The 20,365-nt window shown below is 39.2% G+C and overlaps 1 protein-coding gene across 3 annotated transcripts in view; it reads right to left on the reverse strand.

The window, feature by feature from the left end:
• CSMD2 (CUB and Sushi multiple domains 2) overlaps positions 1-20,365 on the reverse strand; it is a 1,065,508-nt gene that overhangs the window by 648,028 nt on the left and 397,115 nt on the right. For all 3 annotated transcript variants that reach the window (XM_056795117.1, XM_056795119.1, XM_056795118.1), the window contains exon 4: positions 18,666-18,860. In XM_056795117.1, coding sequence (XP_056651095.1) covers positions 18,666-18,860 — 195 coding nt within the window. The remainder of the gene's footprint in view (positions 1-18,665; positions 18,861-20,365) is intronic.

A 20,365-nucleotide genomic window follows, 5' to 3' on the forward strand; every position in this document is an offset into this window, starting at 1 on the left:
TTATTTTACAATTGAAAAAAAAATTAAAGTAAACAGAGGTTAAGTGACTTGCACAGAGTCATACAGTTAAATGGAATCAGAGGTTGGGTTTGAGCTCAGGTTTTCCTGATGTCAGGTCCAGTGCTCTACCCATTGCACAACCTACCTGTCTCTGAACAAGATGAGAAAAATAAAAACTAGCCAATAGTATAGTTAGATGAATTTAGAACTAGACATGAAATGTAGTCACTAATGGTTCAATGCCAACTTGGGAAGTCTCTAGTGGAGGGCCCCCAGTGAGCTGTCTTTGGCTCCATGCTGTTGAACACTTTCATTAATTATTTGGATATTTAGATCAAATGAGAAAGGACAAAAAGCTAGACAGACTCGCTAATGCATTGAATGACGGAGATTATGCTGTGAAAGACCTAGACAAAAGTTAGAACACTGTCCAAAGGTAATAAGATGAAACGTAACACAAAGAAATGTAAAATTTATCTTATATTTGGATTCAAAAAATCAACTTTACAAATATGAGATAAGAGAACAATTCATCTCAAAAGGTCTGGGAATTTTAGCATTCCAAAGATTCAATTTGAGTCAGCAGCACAGATAAGCAGTCAGAAATGCTTCTGTGATCTTAGGGCACATTAACAGAGGTATAGAGTTTTGAACACAGGAAGAGAGAGTTCTGCTGCCCTCTGTGCTTGGTCAGAGCCCATTTGGAATATTGTTTTCAGATATGGGTGCTAGATTTTTGGAAGGACATTGATAAATAGCAGGTTATGAAGAAGATAATTGCTATGTGATGATCAGTTTAAGAAATTTGAGATATTTAGCTTCAAGAAGAAATGACTTTGGGGGAAAAATATTTGTCTTCAAGTATTTGAAAGGTAGTCAATAGAAAAGAGGGATTATATTAGTCCTCTTTGGCTCCCGGGCAAAAACCAGGAGCACTTTGTGGAATATGTAGGGAATATGAGACAATATAAGAATAAAAAACAGTCTAACATTGAAGAAGATTCCAAAACTGAAATAGATTTCCATGGGATGATAGTGATTCTCCCTCATTGGAAGTTACCAAATAAAGGCTGCGTGACCAATCGTCACATATGTTGTATGGGAATTCTTATTTAGGTACTGGTAAGACTAGAAGGGTTTTGAGGTATTTTTCAATTCCCTGATTCTATGTAGAATTTCTTATTGATGAGCAGGTTCTGAAAATGTCATCTCATCAGGAATAACATGCATCAAGCTTGGGAATGCTATATATTATCCTCAGAGAAATTCTCTGCAATCTACAGAGAGTTATTTCTGATTTACCCATTTATACTTGAAAAACAAAGTGGAAAAAAAGTGAATGTGGGCCAGACTAAGCTGGCTCTCTGCCCCCCCCCTTCTCTCTCTCTCTATTTCTTCCCTTCCCCCTGCCCCACCTCAGAAAATGTTGCAGAAATGGATAACAATCTGAGTTCAAATTTGTAAGATAGGCTTTGGCTACAAAACATTAGTGAAGTTGAGTGAAATTATTAGTACAAGTCATGAATCATGGAATAGGAATCTTAGAAGAATCAAAGTCACAAGTAAATCAAGGGGCAATAAAAAAAAGCGAAATTTAAGAGATTAAAACCACACTGAGACATTTACCCTTGTATGTATACAAGTAACATGCTGCAACATGGTGTCATCAATCAGTTGTAGTTGTGAGGTAAAATAAAACATCCAGAATACCTATTACTAGGAAAGGAGGCCAGTCATACATCAAGAATGATGGAAAAGAGACAACTAGAGATGGGAGGTCCTAGATTCAAATGTGACCTCAGACACTCCAGCTGTGTGACCCTGGGCAAGTCACTTGACCCCCATTGCCTAGCCCTTACCACTCTTCTGCCTTGGAACCAATACATAATATTAATTCCAAGACAGAAGGTAAGGGTTTAATAAAAAGAAAAGAGACAAGACAAATCCATAATAATAATACTGATGATGATGATGATGATAGCTAGCATTTTGCAGTCTTCAAGGACTAAAAAGAACTTTTCAATTAAATTTCTTCCCCCAAAGTCCTGTGAAATAGTTATTCTTGTCCCCATTTAAAAAATAAGACTTTAAGAGATTAAATGATTGACTCAAGGTCACATAGTCAACCAATCCATTCATCAATATTTATTAAATACCTACTATGTTCCAGGCACTTTGCTAAGCACTAGGGACACAAAAAGAGGTAAAAGACAGTCCTTGTCCTCAAGGAGTTTACATGTGAATATAAGAGAAGATATGCAAACAAAAATCCACAAAGCAAGTGATAAGTAGGAAATAATTGACAGAGGGAAGGTGCCTGGGACAAAATATGGGATTTTAGTTGAGACTTCTAGGAAGCCAAGGAGGTTGGTAGGTAGAGTTAAGGAGGGAGATCATTCTAAGCATTGGGGACAGCCAGAGAAAATATCAATAAATTCCAGTAAAAGTCAGAGAGGAGATTTGGACTCAGATATTTTCTTTTTTGTTTTGTTTTTTTTTTTATTTTTTAATTTTATTTAGTCAATTTAGAACATTAATCCTTGGTTACAAGAATCATATTCTTTCCCTCCCTCCCCTCCCCTCACCCTTCCTATAGCCAATGCGCAATTCTACTGGGTATTACATGTGTTCTTGAACAGAACCTATTTCCATGGGACCCAGATATTTTCTGACTACAAGTATAGCCCATTTTCTAATATGATGGATGCTAAAGAAGGGGTCTCTGGTCTGTTGGGTTGATACCCTTTAGGATATTTGAAGAAAGGCATGAGTATGAGTTATTCAGGAAGAGAAGTCCTGCAGAAATTCCATTCAGCAGTGATAGAGGAAGGAAGCAATCACACAGACAAGGGTCAGAGATCCATTTAAGTGTCTTAAGTACCAAAGTAAGGAAACATGGTGGTAGAGTATTGGATTCGGAATCCAGAAAAATTAGTCACTATTTAATATCTGTGTGATCTTGGGCCAACCATTTCTTCCCTGCTGGCCTCTTCTCCTAATCTGAAGGTCCCATCCAGATGTGTAACTCTGTAATCCTATGATAGATTTCTGTTTTGTCTGATTTCCTTTATTCCATAGTTGTTCAACCTGACTATCCCAGAGGACACTTCATTATAGCCTTAGAGTTGGAGGTCATCTATTCCTTTCTTCTCGTTTTACAGATGAGGAAATTGAGGTCTAGGACAGGTCAGTAAGTGATAGCAGGCAGGCACTAAAAGACAGAGTCTGGATCTCAAAGCAAATTCTCTAATTCCATATCCAACATACTAAGCACCATATTAGACCATCATTCCCAGAGCAAATTGGTAAGGGGAGACAAAGGCTGCTTTCCTCTGTCTCAGCTGGTGTTACATTCTGTTCTGACTTCACAAGTACATCTGTATTTTTGCTCCAGGTAGTGTGTGGACAGTGAGGTTGTGAAGTCTGACATCTCAGACACCTACCACTTGTCTCATTCTGATGTGAACAGCTTCACCATAAACAGAACCTGTGAGATCAGCAATGGGGTTCTAAGCCTCCACTAGACAAGCAGGAAGCTTGTAAATGTCAGTTCTCTACAAGCAGAGATTTCTGGGTTAACAACAATGAGGAACCGTGCTTCCGTCATGCTGCTCACCAGAAGGTCTCCCAATACAAGCTCATTACTGCAGTAACCTTGGCGTTAGCTACCTTGAAATCAAATGGAATAACTGAGATAATCTGCCTACCCTCTGGATAATGTGGACATTAGTCACCTGGATAGGGTATGACTCAGACGGTGAGACAGATTCCCAGGGAGGGACTAGAAGAGGATTAAGTTAGGGATAGGGTTCCACTTCAAGGCTAGGTTTCAGAAATATATTTTCTTGGTGAAGCTTTTAAGGGGCTCATACATGAGTTATTTATGATGTTGGCTTTGTTTTCATTTTTTCCCCACTAGCCTCCCTCATTATTCTTCCATTTTTCTAATTAAGGTGGTCTCAGATTAAACACTGTCTCAGATGCAGTCTGTGAGCCAAGCATCATCAATCACTGACAACTGACCAGTGCTAGCTAGCTCCATTAATGAGAAATTCCTCCAAACTGACTCCCTACCCCAGCAGCAGAGCACAGTCACCATCAGGAGAGCTATAGCTCTCCTGAACAAGAGATTACCCATTTAAGTAGACAAAGTGCATTACTATTGGCTCTGAAGAGGAAGAGGGAGGGATAGTGGTTTGTATTTTATTATTCTAAATTTAACAAAATAACATGAACATTTTCATATACACAGCATACCAAAAAAGGAAGACTATACATATGGCTAGGAATATGCACCCATGACATAGAGCTTATTTCTTTCTCACTAAGCACACAACACATGCAACATGTTACTTTCAAAACTCTCCTGCTTGTCTGTTTCCTATTGATCTTCCTTCTGTCCTTCTACTTTGTTGACCCTTGATTATGACTTTTTTTCTTTCTGTTTTAGTAAACCTATTGCTAGATCTTCCTCTCCCCATTCATCTACCTGCCAAATTCCCCAAAACTGAAAGAGAAGAAAGCAAAATCCTGGTATCAAATATACACAATTGAACAAAACAAAGCCCCAAACTGGCTACGTCTGAAAAGTACGTGTCTCATTATGTATCTTGCTCGAATTCATCATTTCACTCTCAGGAGATGGATAGCCTGCTGAAATCATTATTGGTCACAGCATTGATCTGAATTCTTAAGTCTTCCTTAATTGTTTTTGTTTATAATGTTATGGTATAAATTGTTCTTTGGGTTCTGCTCACTTCATTTTCTCTGTGTCAGTTTATACAAGTCTTCCCAAGTTTGCCTGAACTTATCTCTTTATCATTTTTTAAGGTAGAATAATATTCCATTATATTCACCATAATTTGATTGGCCATTCTCCAATTGATGGATACCATTTCCAGTTCTTTGCTATTTGGGAGTCTTTTTTTCTATTTCTTTGATCTCTCTGGGGTATAGTCCTAGCAATGAAATTGTTGAATCAGATTGAACAGTTTAGTGACTTTTAAAATATAGTTCCAAATTGCTATCCAAAATGGCTAGATCAATTCCCAGCTCCACCAACCATGTATTAGTGTACCTATGGGAAGGGCTAACAGTATGCTCATTCTAAGGCATGCCAGGCTACCTAGCAGCCCACTTAGCCAATGGCCCATGAATTTTCTATGAGATCAGCCTTGTTGTAAGTCAGAGTCAAAACCCTTCAGTTTGGGACAATTACATAAACTTGGGACACCTAATCTTGAGGGGATGATACAGCAACACAGCTAAAATGGTATGTGAACTAATGGCACAATGGTACTGCTGCTCCATCCTAGAATGACATTGTACATTTCCCAAATTGACCCTGAAGAGGAAGCTTATGAACCACTATAGAATTCATTTGTATTGGTTGACGAGATTTCATTCTCTACTTGGATAACACAACACAGTCCTAAAAAGCAGATGAGTTTCCCTCATTTTCTCTATTGATTTGTTGTGAGAACCCTCTTCCCTGAGAGCATCTATGTGTTAGATGTCTAGAAGTCACAGGCACCCATATTGTGGGTATATATGAAGGACAGACTCCTCTTCAGTTAGTTACTGGGGACCTCTTTCCCTTGATTCTAGAAAGATAAAACCCTGCACACCAGTATCCATTATCACAGTCTGAATGAAATAATTTATCTGCAACCACTATGGACTTCTACTAATTTCTGATGGTCTAAAAGGATTACAGGAAGCCAAGGTTTGTACAAAATTGTACCTTAAAAAGACATAGAACTTCATCCTTTTCTTTTCTTCTCAGATCATCACCACTACAGCCTTCTCACCAATAATCTGGACTTCTTCACTCTGGCCTCAGCTCTAAAAGATGAAGTTTTGCCTTACCTTTCTTTTCTATCTTTTATCCCTGCCCCTAATGATGCCAATTTTCAGCTGCCTTTTGTGCATTATCCTCTCCTATTAAATTGTAGAGGGATGAGTCTGTTTGGTTGTTGTTATTTTTGGTATTTTAAAAAATATTTGTATCCCCAATGCTTAGCCCAGTGCTAGATATCGAGGCAGAAAGTAATAAATGTTTATTGACTGACAGGGTCCAGGTCTGTGCACCACTTCTTGGCCCTGGTCTATTTATCTTCTGCCTTTCCACTCCATCCCCATCCCTTGGGACTTCAGTCAGCCTTTTTGTATTATTGTCCCCAGGTAGGATGCAAGCCTCTTGAGGGTAGGAGCTGTCTTGCTTGCTTGAATTTTTATCCTTGGCACTTCGTACAGTGCCTATGAGTAAATGTTAATAAATACTCACTAAATCACTCTGTCTGTCTGTCTATTCATCTGTCTGTTTCATCTAGATATAAGCCAGGCAAGTGTGTCCTCCAGCTTTCCATTTGTTTACAAACATTTGTGAGAAATGAATAGTTTGCACCCCTTTTCTTGGTACCCTAAGATCAGTCTTAGGGTGTTACTCTAGTGAATTGAGTTTCCATTCAGCCTCCATCCTTTGATTGGAATTAAAAACAAGGCCTGAGGTTTATCTGGATAAGGGAGACACGTGCATACTCTGGAAGGATGCCAAAGGTGGCTCCCCCGCATGGAGGAATATGCTTGCTTCTTGTCGCAAGGGACTCTTGGTGTCTGGAAGATTGGCCTCTGACCTGGACAGAGGTCAAGTTTTTCTAATCAGGGGAACCAAGAAAATGTGATGTCATAGAGAGTGTGTGTGTGTGTGTGTGTGTGTGTGTGTGTGTGTGTGTGTGTGTGTGTGCATCAAGGAAGCTCACAGGTCTTTTTCATGGCCAAACAGCAGGCTGTTCCCAAGCAGAGGAAGTGAATGGAGATGTGAGGTGAGCAGTGAGATAAGTGACCAGCCATATGATGGACCCACTTTTCACTATTTAATAAATAACTAAATTAACATACAGTCTCCAGAGAATGTTAATCTTTTTTTTTTTTAAACCCTTACCTTCTGTCTTGGAATCAATACTGTGTATTGGTTCCAAGGCAGAAGAGTAGGCAATGGGGGTTAAGGGACTTGCCCAGGGTCACACAGCTGGGAAGTGTCTGGGGTCAGATTTAAACCTAGGACCTCCAGTCTTTAGGCCTAGCTCTCAATCCACTGAGCTACCCAGCTGGCCCTGAGAATGTTAATCTTAACGCAGTGATGATGATAAAACAGATGATGATATTTGCGCACTCAATACTCAGGCAACATTTGAACACTGTCCACAAAATGCTCCTGGATATGTGTTTTGGATACCTTTAGCCATGTTGTGGGGAGGAGATCAAGAATTGGTGAGGAGATGCCATTGTTAAGTGAACACCAGGGCTAATTCCTAACTAGGGAAGTGGAGGTACAGGAGAAAAGTTTGGGCTGGAATCAGTATTCCTGCAAGCTTAAAGCAAAAGGTCCAGTAGTATTTTACACACAAAAATCTTATACTAACACTCAGAATTCCCATAGCAGTGATAGAACTAGCAAAGTACATACATAGATGGGCATAGTAGAGGTCAAGGTCCAGGAAATACTGGGAAAGAAAAAAGTGGAACCAGCTTTTTGAGTGGGAGTGATGCCAACCAGAAGACTGGGTCAGGAAAAATAGGGAGGGGGAATAGGTTTCTGAATAAGAGAGCTTCTTCCATTAACGAATCTGAGACTCTCATGGCTGAATAGAACTTCAGAGTTTTATCTATTTTAACCTGTACCTAACCAAAAATCCCCTGAAGCAATCAATCAACCAGTCAATAAACATTTATTGTCAACTGTGTAAGCAGGCATTGTCCTAGGTACAGGGGAAGCAAAGACAAAAATGAAACAATCCCTGCCTTCGAGAAGTGTATATTCTACTTGGGAAGACAACATGTTATCATTCAATTGATGAATCAAAGAACATTTAATATGCCAATATTGCTAGTTTCTGGGAATGTAAAAGCTAAAATAATAGAGTCCTTGCCCTCAAGAAGCTTATCTATCTATCTATCTATCTATCTATCTATCTATCTATCTATCTATCTAATCATCTTTCTTTCTATCTTTCTTTCTCCTTTCCTTCCTTCCTCCCTCCCTCCCTCCCTTCCTCCCTTCCTCCCTCCCTTCCTCCCTCCCTCCCTTCCTTCCTTCCTTCCTTCCTTCCTTCCTTCCTTCCTTCCTTCCTTCCTTCCTTCCTTCCTTCCTTCCTTCCTTCCTTCCTTTCTTTCTTTCTTTCTTTCTTTCTTTCTTTCTTTCTTTCTTTCTTTCTTTCTTTCTTTCTTTCTTTCTTTCTTTCTTTCTTTCTTTCTTTCTTTCTTTCTTTCTTTCTTCTTTCTTTCTTTCTTTCTTTCTTTCTTTCTTTCTTTCTTTCTTTCTTTCTTTCTTTCTTTCTTTCTTTCTTTCTTTCTTTCTTTTTTCTTTCTTTCTTTCTTTCTCCATTACCTTTCATCTTAGAATCAATATTGTGTATTGGTTCCAAGGCAGAAGAGTGGAAAGGGCTAGGCAATGGGAGTTAAGTGACTTGCCTAGGTTCACACAGCTAATAAGTGCCTGAGGCCAGATTTGAACCTGGGACCTCCTTTCTCTGGACTTGGCTCTCAATCCACTGAGCCACCCAGATGCCCCCAAGAAGCTTATTTTTCATTAAAAACATGTGCACAAATATATGCAGGTATTAAACAGATACCAGGTGACAATATTCCCAAAAGCATTCTTGACAAAGATCACCCAACTTCCATATAATGAACTCCACTCTTAAAATTGCATTTCCAGGTAGCTAATCTGACTTTTGAATAGCTCAAATTATTAAAAGTTCTCCCTTAACATGTTGCTGAAAGGTACTTCCCTTCTACCCATTGCTCCCCACCATAATTGTGCCATCTGGAGCTAAACAAAATAAGTCTAATCACTCTCCAGTTGACAGCCCTCTAAATACATGAAGACAGATATCATGTCCCCTTTGAATCTTGTCTGGTCAGTTAAACATTTGTATCAGTGGTTTAAATGAAGGGATAGATAGATAATATGCTCCCCAAGTCTGAGGATGGTTCAAAAACTGGGAGGTAGAGTTAACAAGCTAAAAGAGAGAGGACTGGAATCCAAAAAGCTCTCAACAGACTAGAATGATGAGTAAATCCTAATAAAATGAAATATAATTGAAGTAAACCTGAGTTTAAAAAAAGATGCAAAAGAATAGAGTGGGGGAGGTATGACCAGACAACAAATAAAAGTTTTAGTGGGTTTTAGTGGACTACAAACTCCATAAAAGTCAATAACATGAGGCAGCAGACAAAAAAAGTTAATTTAATCTTCTGCTGCATTAGCAAAAGCATAATGGATGGAAACTTCTAGATGTCTCAGTGTCCCCTGGGGCACTTGCCTTCAGAGATAGAAACCTGGAAGCAAGCCCAGTTGCCCACAAATTAGAATCTGATCTTATAGCTCTTGTCATTCCTTGTTCCACATTGCTGTTATAGGCTGGGAGTCAGGTATCCTTAATAAGGACACAAGCTCTACACCTGTACACCCCTCTCTTTCCCACCCCAACCAAAATTTTAATAGAGCTCAAGGCAAACCCCATAGGGCCCAGGGCTCTCATCTGCCCACATTCACCTACCATACCTCCTATGGCAAGGCAGATTCATCACAAACATTGCCACTCCTATGCTGCTTTCTCTTTGAAGCTCAAGGTAGCTTCTATCCACTTTAATGACACATACAACATGCCACCCTCTTTTGCCTATTTCATGGTGCCTCTCCCATCCCTCCTTGAGAAATCTCAACCAACGTCTCTCTTGTGTCACTGTGGAGAGTGAATCTGCCCAGGCAAGCATCAATAGCCATCTCTCTCCTCTCAGCTCAGGCTCATAGCAGCCAATCTGAAAGAATGAGAAGTCACAAAGCATATTTAGTTCTGAGCACCACTTTGCAGAAGAGTATCCAGATGAGAGCATCCAGGAGAGTAAAAGGACTAGAACCATGCCATATGAAGATCAGTTGAAGGTAAGGATTCTTAGAATGAAGAATAAGTTTAGGAACAAGGGCTCCTTAAACTTGTCTTAGCATCTCTTTCCAGACTACATCACATTACTTCTCTCCCCATACTATAGATTTCGGCCAAATTAACTTATTTTATGTTTTCCTATCATGACACATCTCTTTCACCTGTGCCCTTGAAAGGGTCCTTCCCCTCCCATCCTAACTGTACTCCCCAATCACCTTGGGTTTATTTTGTATATATTTGCATACATTTATACATGCACAAGCTCTTTGAGGACATGGGACTGTTTTATTTCTGTTTTTATTCTGAGGCACTTGGTAATTCAATGATTGATTGTAACAGGAGAGTCTTCCTGATTTCCCCGATCTCAGGGCTCTCTCCCTACCCTCCAGAAACTAGTCTATATTTACTTCTCTATTTAAACATTTTATTGCATAGTAGAACACAAGCTCCTTGTGTGTGGGAACTATTTAGTATTTTTTAAAATTTTGTATACCTAACATTAGATCACAGGGCTTCTGATGGAATAAGAGAGTAAGGAACCTGGAATCAGGATGAACTGAGTTAGACTTCTATCTTAGATACTTCCTTGCTTGGTGACCTGGGAATTCACTAACCCTCCCTGAGATCAAGTTTAATAATCTATAAAATGGGGATAATAATAGCACTCATTTTGTAGGGTTGTTACAAGGCTCAAACGAGGCGGTTTATGCAAAATATTTTCCAAATCTTAAAGTGCTATGATAATGCCAGATATGTTTTTGTTTAGTTGTTCAATTGGGTCCCACTCTCTGTGATGCTGTAATTCATATCCTGTCAATACTATTCATAGGGTTTTCTTGGCATAGATACTGGAGGGATTTACCATTTACTTCTTCAAGCTGTTATTATAGTTGGTGCTTAATAAATGTCTGTTGGGGGACAACTAGGAAGCATAGTGAATAGAGTGCCAGGCCTGGAGCTGTGGGGACGTGGGTTCAAATTGGGCTTCAGACCCTTCTTAGCTGCATGGCCTTGGATAAATCACTTAACTTAGATGGCCTAGTCCACCCCCATCCCTCCCTCCCTCCTTCCTATCCTCTTTTCCCTCCCTCCTTCCCTCCCTCCCTCCCTCCCTCCCTCCCTCCCTTCCTTCCTTCCTTCCTTCCTTCCACTCACTCTCTTTCTTTCTTTCTTTCTTTCTTTCTTTCTTTCTTTCTTTCTTTCTTTCTTTCTTTCTTTCTTTCTTTCTTTCTTTCTTTCTTTCTTTCTTTCTTTCTTTCTTTCTTTCTTTCTTTCTTTCTTTCTTTCTTTCTTTCTTTCTTTCTTTCTTTCTTTCTTTCTTTCTTTCTTTCTTTCTTTCTTTCTTTCTTTCTTTCTTTCTTTCTTCTTTCTTTCTTTCTTTCTTTCTTTCTTTTTCCTCTACCTTCTGGCTTGGAATCAATACTGAGTATAGGCTCCAGAGTAGAAGAACAGAGAGGGCTATGCAATCTGGGGTAAGTGACTTGCCCATGATCACACAGTCAGGAAATGTCTGAGTCCAAATTTGAACCCAGGACTTTCTGTCTCCATGTTCGGATCTCTATCCACTAATCCACCTAACTGCCCTTTTTGCTGCTCTTTTATAATAGAATTGTTCTTAAATACTTGTTGTATTCAGAATTCAGAAAGGAATAGAAATCATAAGTAATTCGTTTTTGGATCAATGTAAGGAAGAACTATCTCATAATTAGAGCTATATTTCCTTGGTAGCTATCCCATTCCCAGTTACTAGTATTTTAGCAAAAGTTGAATAACCACTTATCAGAAATGTTGTGAAGGAAGTTTGCACACCAAGCAGATATTGAATTATAACACCCCCCCCCCCCCAGTGCCCTTCCAGCTCTGAGTTGCTGGGTCCATTAGACTCAACTTGCCAAACATGAGCTGCTTTAAATTAGCTTTAGCAAGAGTTAGAGCTCATCAAGCTCATGGCCAGGTCTTTAGACCAGTATTAGGAATTGGCACGGATGCTCAGGTTACTGTCTTGTGGCACTAAGCCTTCTTACTTCTTTCCATTCCAGTTTAGCAGGATGGTCTACTGTCTCCCTGGCTACATCCCCAGGCAGAGCTTGGATTAGGATCTGTCATGAACTTTGGCTGAGCTGCTCCCAGAGCACTGCCATTTTCCTTCTGGATTTGAGGAACAGAGGGCAGGGAGCTTGGGGAGGAGGCATGGCACTTGGAAAGACCAGTATATGTTGGGGACAGAAACAAAATTGGAATAAACTAAAACCAGTAACCGAGAACCCAAATCATAGAGCTGAAAAACTAGGCATGGGGCAGTGTCTGGAGCAGATCAAGATGAGGGCCTAAAGAGAAGGGGAAGGGAGTGAAGGAGAGGAAAATTCAGAATTTGGCTGTAGTCATTTGGGGCTGTTAAGTAATGAGGCATTGAGTTCAAATGAATTATTTCAACTTAGAACTGCACTTAACTGCTTTATAAGGGCAGAGTGAATAATGATGGTGGTGATGATGAAGATAATAATGACCCTGTATAACTAACATTTATATACTGCTTTCTATGTTACAGGCTCTGTGCTATTTTCCAATTATTATTTCATTTGGTCCTAATAAGATTAATAGCTAACACTTATATAGTACCTATTATGTGCCAGGAATTGTGGTAAACATTTTATAATTAGTATCTTATTTGATCCTCATAATAACTTGAGGAGGGGGTAAATGTTATTATGATCCCTATTTTACAGTTGTGGAAACTGAGGCTTAGATTCTCTAGGGTCACACAGTTTGTAAGTGTCTAGGATCAGATTTCAGCTCAGGTTTTCTTCATTCCAGATCCAGTGCTCATGAAAATCAATATTTCACCTTTCTGATCAGTCACATGTGAACCATTCCATCTTCCAATTTCCTCTGAAGTCCCTTCTGTCCCTTTTGCTCACCATGGCAATAGCCATATCTAAAGTCATAGACGGGGAGGTATTTATTAGAACTGACTAGGGCTCCCTTCTCAGACTAAGTTCTCTACTGACCCCAACAGTCTTTGCGGGGGAGGATGTTAGTATTCTAGACATTTCTTTAAAAGAAGTTTTATTTTTTTAATTATTTTTTTCTGTGTAAGAAAATAAATTCATTCATTAATCTAGCAATAATTAATAAATTAATGGTCAGTGATCCTCTTGGTAAATCAAAGGCCAGTGAGTCCCCTCTCATAGATTCCTAAACACAATTTGGGGAGCTCATTATTCAGCCCCTCCCTTGGACATTCCAAGACAGCTCTAATTGGTGAATAGCCAAGGTTCTCAGTCCTTCCCTATCCCCTGAGTGGTAGTTGGTAGTCACACAATTAATCCTGTACCCCTAATGATGAGGGAGAGAAATTGAGTTCTGCCTGGCCAGGATTGTCCTACCATAATATTTTAAAAGAAGTTTTATTGAGGTCTGCATGGATCAACACCTATAAGGAGTAAGCTAGCCATAAAATCTAGGCTCTGTAGTTCTTCCCAGTGTAGGAAGAGGAGAAACTGATGTAAAATCAACTTCCCAGGACTGAGAATTTGGTGACTGGAGAAGAGATAAAGAAGGAATAGGTGGCAGTTATTATATGGCAGCAGCCTAACCATGGCAGGAACCAGTGCCTGCTCCAGCTGAAATTCCATTTTTTAGCCCATTAAAGATGATTTTCTAAATGGACAAGCTGGGAGGTGTGATGGTGTGCTTTGATTGTAGGAGCTCTATCCTATAGCAGGAGTACTGAGACATAGTCAGGCCCAAACCCACTCTAGCCTTCCACTTAACTGTGTTTTTAAAAAATTTATTCTGTTAAAAAATACATTTGCCAGACTTAATATATTTTCTCATAAATGTCTGTGACTGAGCCTATTCTCATGTTGCCGGGTGTCTCTTTGCTCATGGCATGAGGACACAGAGGGAGGAGGGAGCCCAACTGAAGAGAGGGATCCTTCCTAGGGCAAGGCTGGAAGTTCAGTCTCTAGCCCATTATTAAAGAGTTGCTCTCTACCCCAGGGCAAAGGCACGAACCATTTCATAACCAGCCTTCTAAGTGCAGAATAGTCTAAGAATGTGGGCCATATCGTACAAATATTCCCCATACACTTGTGCCAAGGATATTGATACAGGAATCACTTCCCAACATAACTTTCTCATTCCTCCTCTCCTTGTAACAACAACAACAGAAGTTTGAGTAAAGCTAGCTGGCACAGAGGCCAACTCTGACAGAGTATGCAACATTCCACCCCCAGAGTTCCCCTATCTCTCCAAAAGAAGGATAATGATGCATTTCTTCATATCTACTCCAGATCCAAAATTAGTCATTATCACAACCTGCCTTTATTTTTTGTTCATGCCATTTATGTTATTTTAGTCATTGTATATACTGTCTACTCTGTTTTAGTTCAAATTGTCAGGATGACTATGCCCATCACATGATGCACATCAACAAAACCTTTCCATCTTATTGTTGAACAATTTCTGTTGCCACTGTTTGACCCTCAACATTTTATTTTATCCTTTCCAGAATTATTACTCAGGCTGTCTTTGCTTCCACCTTCCCCCCCCCTTTTTTTTACTCCAAACTTCACTCATTTGATTCCTGGTGACTACACACAAGGTCTGATCAAACTCAAGACTCTCCCATCTGACTATGTTCGAATCATTTGAATCTGATGTCTCCAGGGATCTCTTAGACATCACCATGAAGGCTGGCCAAGACTCTGACAAGTTGTTTTCTAAAAGTTTTTGGCAATTCCCTACCTAAAATAAAATATCAACACCAGAGCCCCCATCTCCAGATGCCCATAGTCAAAACAATACTTCAGGTAGTCAACATTAATATTCCAGGTGGTTCAGCAAGAACATTGAGATATTCCCTGGTCCATATTTATGGAGTGAAACAAGGATGCCCATTGTCATAAATATTATTTAAGATGGTATTAGTGATGCTAGCAATAGCAATAAGAGAAAATAAATCGAAGCAATCAGAATAGGGAAAGAGATAATAAGACTATTTCTTTTTGCCAATGATGTGATAGTATATGTGGAAAATATTAAAGAATGAAAAAGTTAGTTGAAACTATCAGTAATTTTAGTAAAGTATCAGAACATAAAATGAACCCACATAAATTATCAGCATTTATATATTATTATTAAAGTCCTGTAAGAAGAGAAAGAGATATTCCACTTAAAATAACCACAGATAGAATTAAATATCTAGCAGTATAGCTGCCAAAATAAACCCAAGAACTATACCAATTTAATAAAAAAACACTTTTCATAAAAATAAATCATATCTAAATAATTGAAGAAATAGTAATTGTTAGTGAATGGGCATAGCCAATGTAGTTAAAATGATAATCCTACCTGAACTAATCTAGTTATTCAATGCCATCCCAATCAATTTACCAAAAAGTTATCTTATTGAACTTGAAAAAAATAATACAATTCATCTGGAAGAATAAAAGATGAAGAATATCAAAAGAATTAATTAAATATGAAATAAGGAGATGGTCCAGCAACACCAGATTTTAAACTGCATTATAATTATCATAATTATCTAGAACTAGTTAAGAAATAGAAAGGTAGGTCAGTGGAACAGTAAAGACTTGCAAAAAATAGTAGTAAAAGATTATAGTAACCTTGTATTTGACAAAAGTATAGATTCAGATAACTGGGATAAGAAATCACTATGTGGCAAAAAATTGCTGGCATAACTGGAAAGCAGTTTGAAAAAAACTATGTATAGACAATATCTTACATTATTCACTAAGATGAGATCAAAATAGATACATAGTCTAGACATAAAAGAATAGACTATAAGCAAACTAGAGGAACAGGGACCATATTCCCTATCAGATTTGCAGATAGGAGAAAAATTTGTGAGTAAACAAGCAATAGAGAGCATTGTGATAAGTAAAATGTATACTTGTGAGTGCATTAAATTTAAAAGATTTTGTACAAATAAAACAAACGTTGCCCAGATTAGAAAGAGAGCAGAAAATTGGGGAAAAGTTTTCATAGGCAGTTCCTCAGATAGAGGTCTCATATCTAAAATATATAAGGAACTTTGTTAAACTTATAATAGCCATCTCTCAGTGACAATTGGGCAAAATTGGGCAAAAAGAATATAAACAGTTTTCAGATGAAGAAATCAAAGCCATATTATATATGTCTATGAAAAAATGCTTTAAATCACTACTGATTAGGGAAATACAAACTAAAATAATTTTAAGGTATCATCTCACACCCATTAGGTGGCTAAAATGACAAAAGGGCAAAATGACAAATGTTGGAGGAGATGTAGAAAAATGGAGACACACACTCTGTTGGTGAAACTACAAATTGATCCAGCAATTTTGGAGAGCAATTTGGAATTATATCCAGAGAATTATAAAACTATGAATATCCGTAGATCCAGCAATACCATTGCTAGGTGTGTTTCCCAAGGAGATCAGGGAAAAAAGGAAAAGAATTATATATGTTTCTAAATGTTTCTAGCAGCTCTTTTTATGGTGGCAAAGAACTAGAAATCAAGGGGATGTTCATCAACTGGAGAATGGCTAAACAAATTATGGTATATGGTTTGTGATGGAATACTACTGTGCCATAACAAACTATGAACAGATTAATTTTTTTAAACATGGAAAGAAATACATGAGATAATGAAGTCTGAAATGAGTAAAGCCAAGAGAACATTATATACAACTACAGATTTAATATTTGAAGAATAACTTGTAAATATTCACCTCCAGAGAATGAACTGAAAAATGGAAACATGAAAGACATAGTCTATTATTATGTATCTTTTTACCAGATGATATCTTCCATGGTGTGGGGAGGGGAGAGAGAGTGTGAGATACCTAGAAATAAATCCTATTAATACATTAAAAAAAGAATAGGAAAAAAAACCCCTATATTTACTCCTTTCTTTCAAACCTCTGCTTAACACATCGCTTTTCCAAAAAGCCTGCTTGCATCCCTGGAGACTTGATCACTCCTTTACTTGTGGGCCCTTAACACTGAGGTTTGCTTTGTAATCTGTTTGCATTATATTAATTTGCACTAATAGATACATTGCTTTAAGTCGATCCAACAATTCAATTAGGCAAACATGTGCTAAATTTATTAAGGTCAATACTTATTAAGAGGCAGCTTGGCACACTGGAAAGAGCCTTGGATTTAGAGTCAGAAGACCTGGGTTTGAATCCCAGCTCTGCTGCTTATCACATTTATGATCTTGAGCCAATCCTTTAATTCCTCTGACACTCAATTGTTTCGTTAGATCTATGGTCCTATGATGGGTGCCTCCAAAATAATCCTTACCCTGAAGAATTTATTATCTACCTTCCGTTGGCTTGCACCATTCACACCATTGAGAAAATAAAAGAAGATGAGGAAGGAGAGAACAATGGAAACCGTATATATCAAAGAAGGTTTCAAGGGGAAGTGGTAATTACAGGAGGACCTTGTTTTTACATGGCCAATACATCCCAAGATCCTTTGCACAAGTTGAAAATCATGCATAATAGTGAATTCTATTATTGAATAAGCATTTCCTAAATGAACATACCCAGATACTTTAAACCTTTCTTAGGCTTAGCAGAGCTACCAGCATCATTACATTTGTACTTTGGGGTCACTATTGATAACTAAACAGCATGAAGATACAAAGAGAAGTACTGCTCTGATGTGTACAGGACTTGTTCCAAGTGAGAATTCCAAATGAAGTCTGGTGGGGGTGCTGACGTTTGGTGCAAAAGAATGTAATGATTCACATGGATACTTCTCAGAGCCAAAATGAGGGTGGCTGGCAGAACTGCTGCAAGATTTTAAGTTTCTCAGGAAAATGACACAAATTTAGTGAATAATTAAAAAAGAATTATTTTAGGCTTTTTCTGCCTTTATTCTTTTCAATTGCTAACCATATATATCCAAATTCAAATGTGTTGAGTTCATGTAAAACGACATCTTACTGTACTAAGCTGAACCTTAAAAAGCAGAAATTACTCACTTCTTTGTATTTATATCCCCAGTGCCTAGTATGGTGCCTGGCACATAGTAGGCACTTAATAAGTGCTTGTTGATGGATTGATCAATGAAAACAAGATTCTGAAAGTTGTTTTTTTTTAAACCCTTACCCTCCGTCTTGGAATCAATACTGGATATTGGTTCCAAGACAGAAGAGTGGTAAAGGCTAGGCAATGGGGGTTAAGTGACTTGTCCAGGGTCACACAGCTGGGAAGTGTCTGAGGCCACATTTGAACCTAGGACTTCCCTTCTCTGGACCTGGCTATCAAACCACTGAGCCATCCAGCTGCCCCCTGAAAGTTTTAAATGAGCATGGAATTCATAGATGAGGTATAGGAGATGACTTGCAAATGCACAGAAGCAGGAGATGCAGTGTCAAATTCAAAGACTGGCTAACAGCTGAGTTCAGATTGAAAGTGGCATTTATGAATGAAAGCAACAGGACTGGAAAAGTGAAGCTAGAGATTGTGGAGGGCCTCAAAATGCCAGGCTAAGGTGTTGGTTTAGGAATTTCTGAGCAGGGGAGTGAACTGGCTAGTTTTCTTTTCCTCTTCTTGCATGTGTGTGTAGAGGTTGTTCCTCCCTCAGAAGGGATGGCATTGAACCTAGCCACTCTCACCCTGCCCCTTCCCAAAACTGAAGCATAAATAGGGCAAAGGGAGGAAGGTAGGGCTGCTTTCAACTGCATATACTCACCTCGGCAGGTAGGCAAGGGAAAGTCCCAGGTGGCACTATTCTCGGAGCTGGCATGGCACGTCAGCACTGCATGTCCCTCCAGAAAGAAGCCAGTGTTGCAGCTGTAGCGAACCTTATCTCCCAGGTTAAAGGTGGTGCCCTGTTGGATGCCATTGGGGAGTCTTCCTGGGTTCCCACATGTGTGACTGGGGAGAACTGTAAAAAAGAAGGAAATACATAGAGTGCTTAATCATTACACAACCTCTCATTCTTTCTCTTTCCTCCTGTCTTGTTAAAAAGGTCACTTAGGACTTTCTCTCCTCACAGGCAACAAAATATTTTAAGGATTCCCATTGCCTAAAGGCAAAGATCCAAATGACATAAACCAGCATTGAAGGCCCTCTGACACCTGGCCCCCATTTTTTTTCAACTTTATTTCCTTCAAACACCCTGTAAGTCCACCCATTAGCTCCCAAATTGAACCATTTCCACTTGCCTGGAATTCATTTATGCTCTTCTCTATTTATTCAAATTTTGCCCAACTTTCTTTCTGCCATGAATACCCCAACCCCAAATGCCTCCTCCCTTCCTCTGAACTTCAGAGCATTCCCTCAGTAGGCAACCATGACACCACCTTGCATTATAATTAGTTCATCTTTTCATGATTTTATACATCTTGTTCTTGTCTCCTTTAAGGCCAATTTCAAAGCCCAAGGGCCGGAAGGAAAGCAAAGTTTCATGGATATCCCTCCAGAAGAAGAGCTCATACCTTTCTTTTATTAGGAACCACTTCCCTGGGGCTGAGGTGCCCTGGGATAGTCTGCCTCACAGAAAGGCACTACAGCTACTCCAACCCCATCTCCAGATTTCTAGCCTCATTCATGCACATTAAGAGATTCTTGCAGTGATCTCCTTTCCCATAACAGGGTCACTCTCTCTCTCTCTCTCTCTCTCTCTCTCTCTCTCTCTCTCTCTCTCTCTCTCTCTCTCTCTCTTTTTGCTAAAACAACAAACATTCTAGGAGAGTAGAGCACCTTTGGCTCAAGAGGGACTCAAGCAGGATATTGAAAATTCTGGCCTCCAGTTTGGCTACATCCCCAATACTCCAGGGTCAGAAGTGTGGACACAGGTCACAACTCCTGACATTCGACTCCAAATCAACTCCTCCGAGTCTCCATGGCTAGATTATAAGTTTGCGAATTTTAATGAGTGGATGACATTATGTTTCCCACTAAGGAATGATAATTTTGGGGGTAGGGAGTTGTTTTGTTCTCCGCTGTAAATGTTTGCAGTTAACCCGGTAAACCAAGGTCTTCTCATGGATTACATCTTTCTGATGCTTAAAAGTCTAAACCCAGCTCAAACAGGACCATCACTTCGGATAGGATGCTACAGAATGAGACCTTGGAAGGAATTTCCAGAAGGTGGGGGACAGGTGAATAATGACAACAGAGAGGATTTATTGTCAGCATGGAATCTAGAAACCCCAAATTTGTAGCCTATAAGATCTGATGAACCCCAAGTTTTAGGACTAGCTTGTAAGTTGGAGACCCCAAAGTTTGTCCTTGTTCTCTGTTCCCATGAAAACCCACCCTGAAGGGAATCTCAGGCTAGCAGTTTCAGAGGGAATCATGGACTCTGAGGTAAAAGACAATCCACTTGAGGTGGAGGCTAAACCCAAGCTGAGTGACTCTTGTCACTTGAGTCAGTCTTGTAAGCTG

Source organism: Monodelphis domestica, chromosome 4 (genome assembly GCF_027887165.1).
Source record: "Monodelphis domestica isolate mMonDom1 chromosome 4, mMonDom1.pri, whole genome shotgun sequence".
NCBI classification, from domain to species: domain Eukaryota; kingdom Metazoa; phylum Chordata; class Mammalia; order Didelphimorphia; family Didelphidae; genus Monodelphis; species Monodelphis domestica.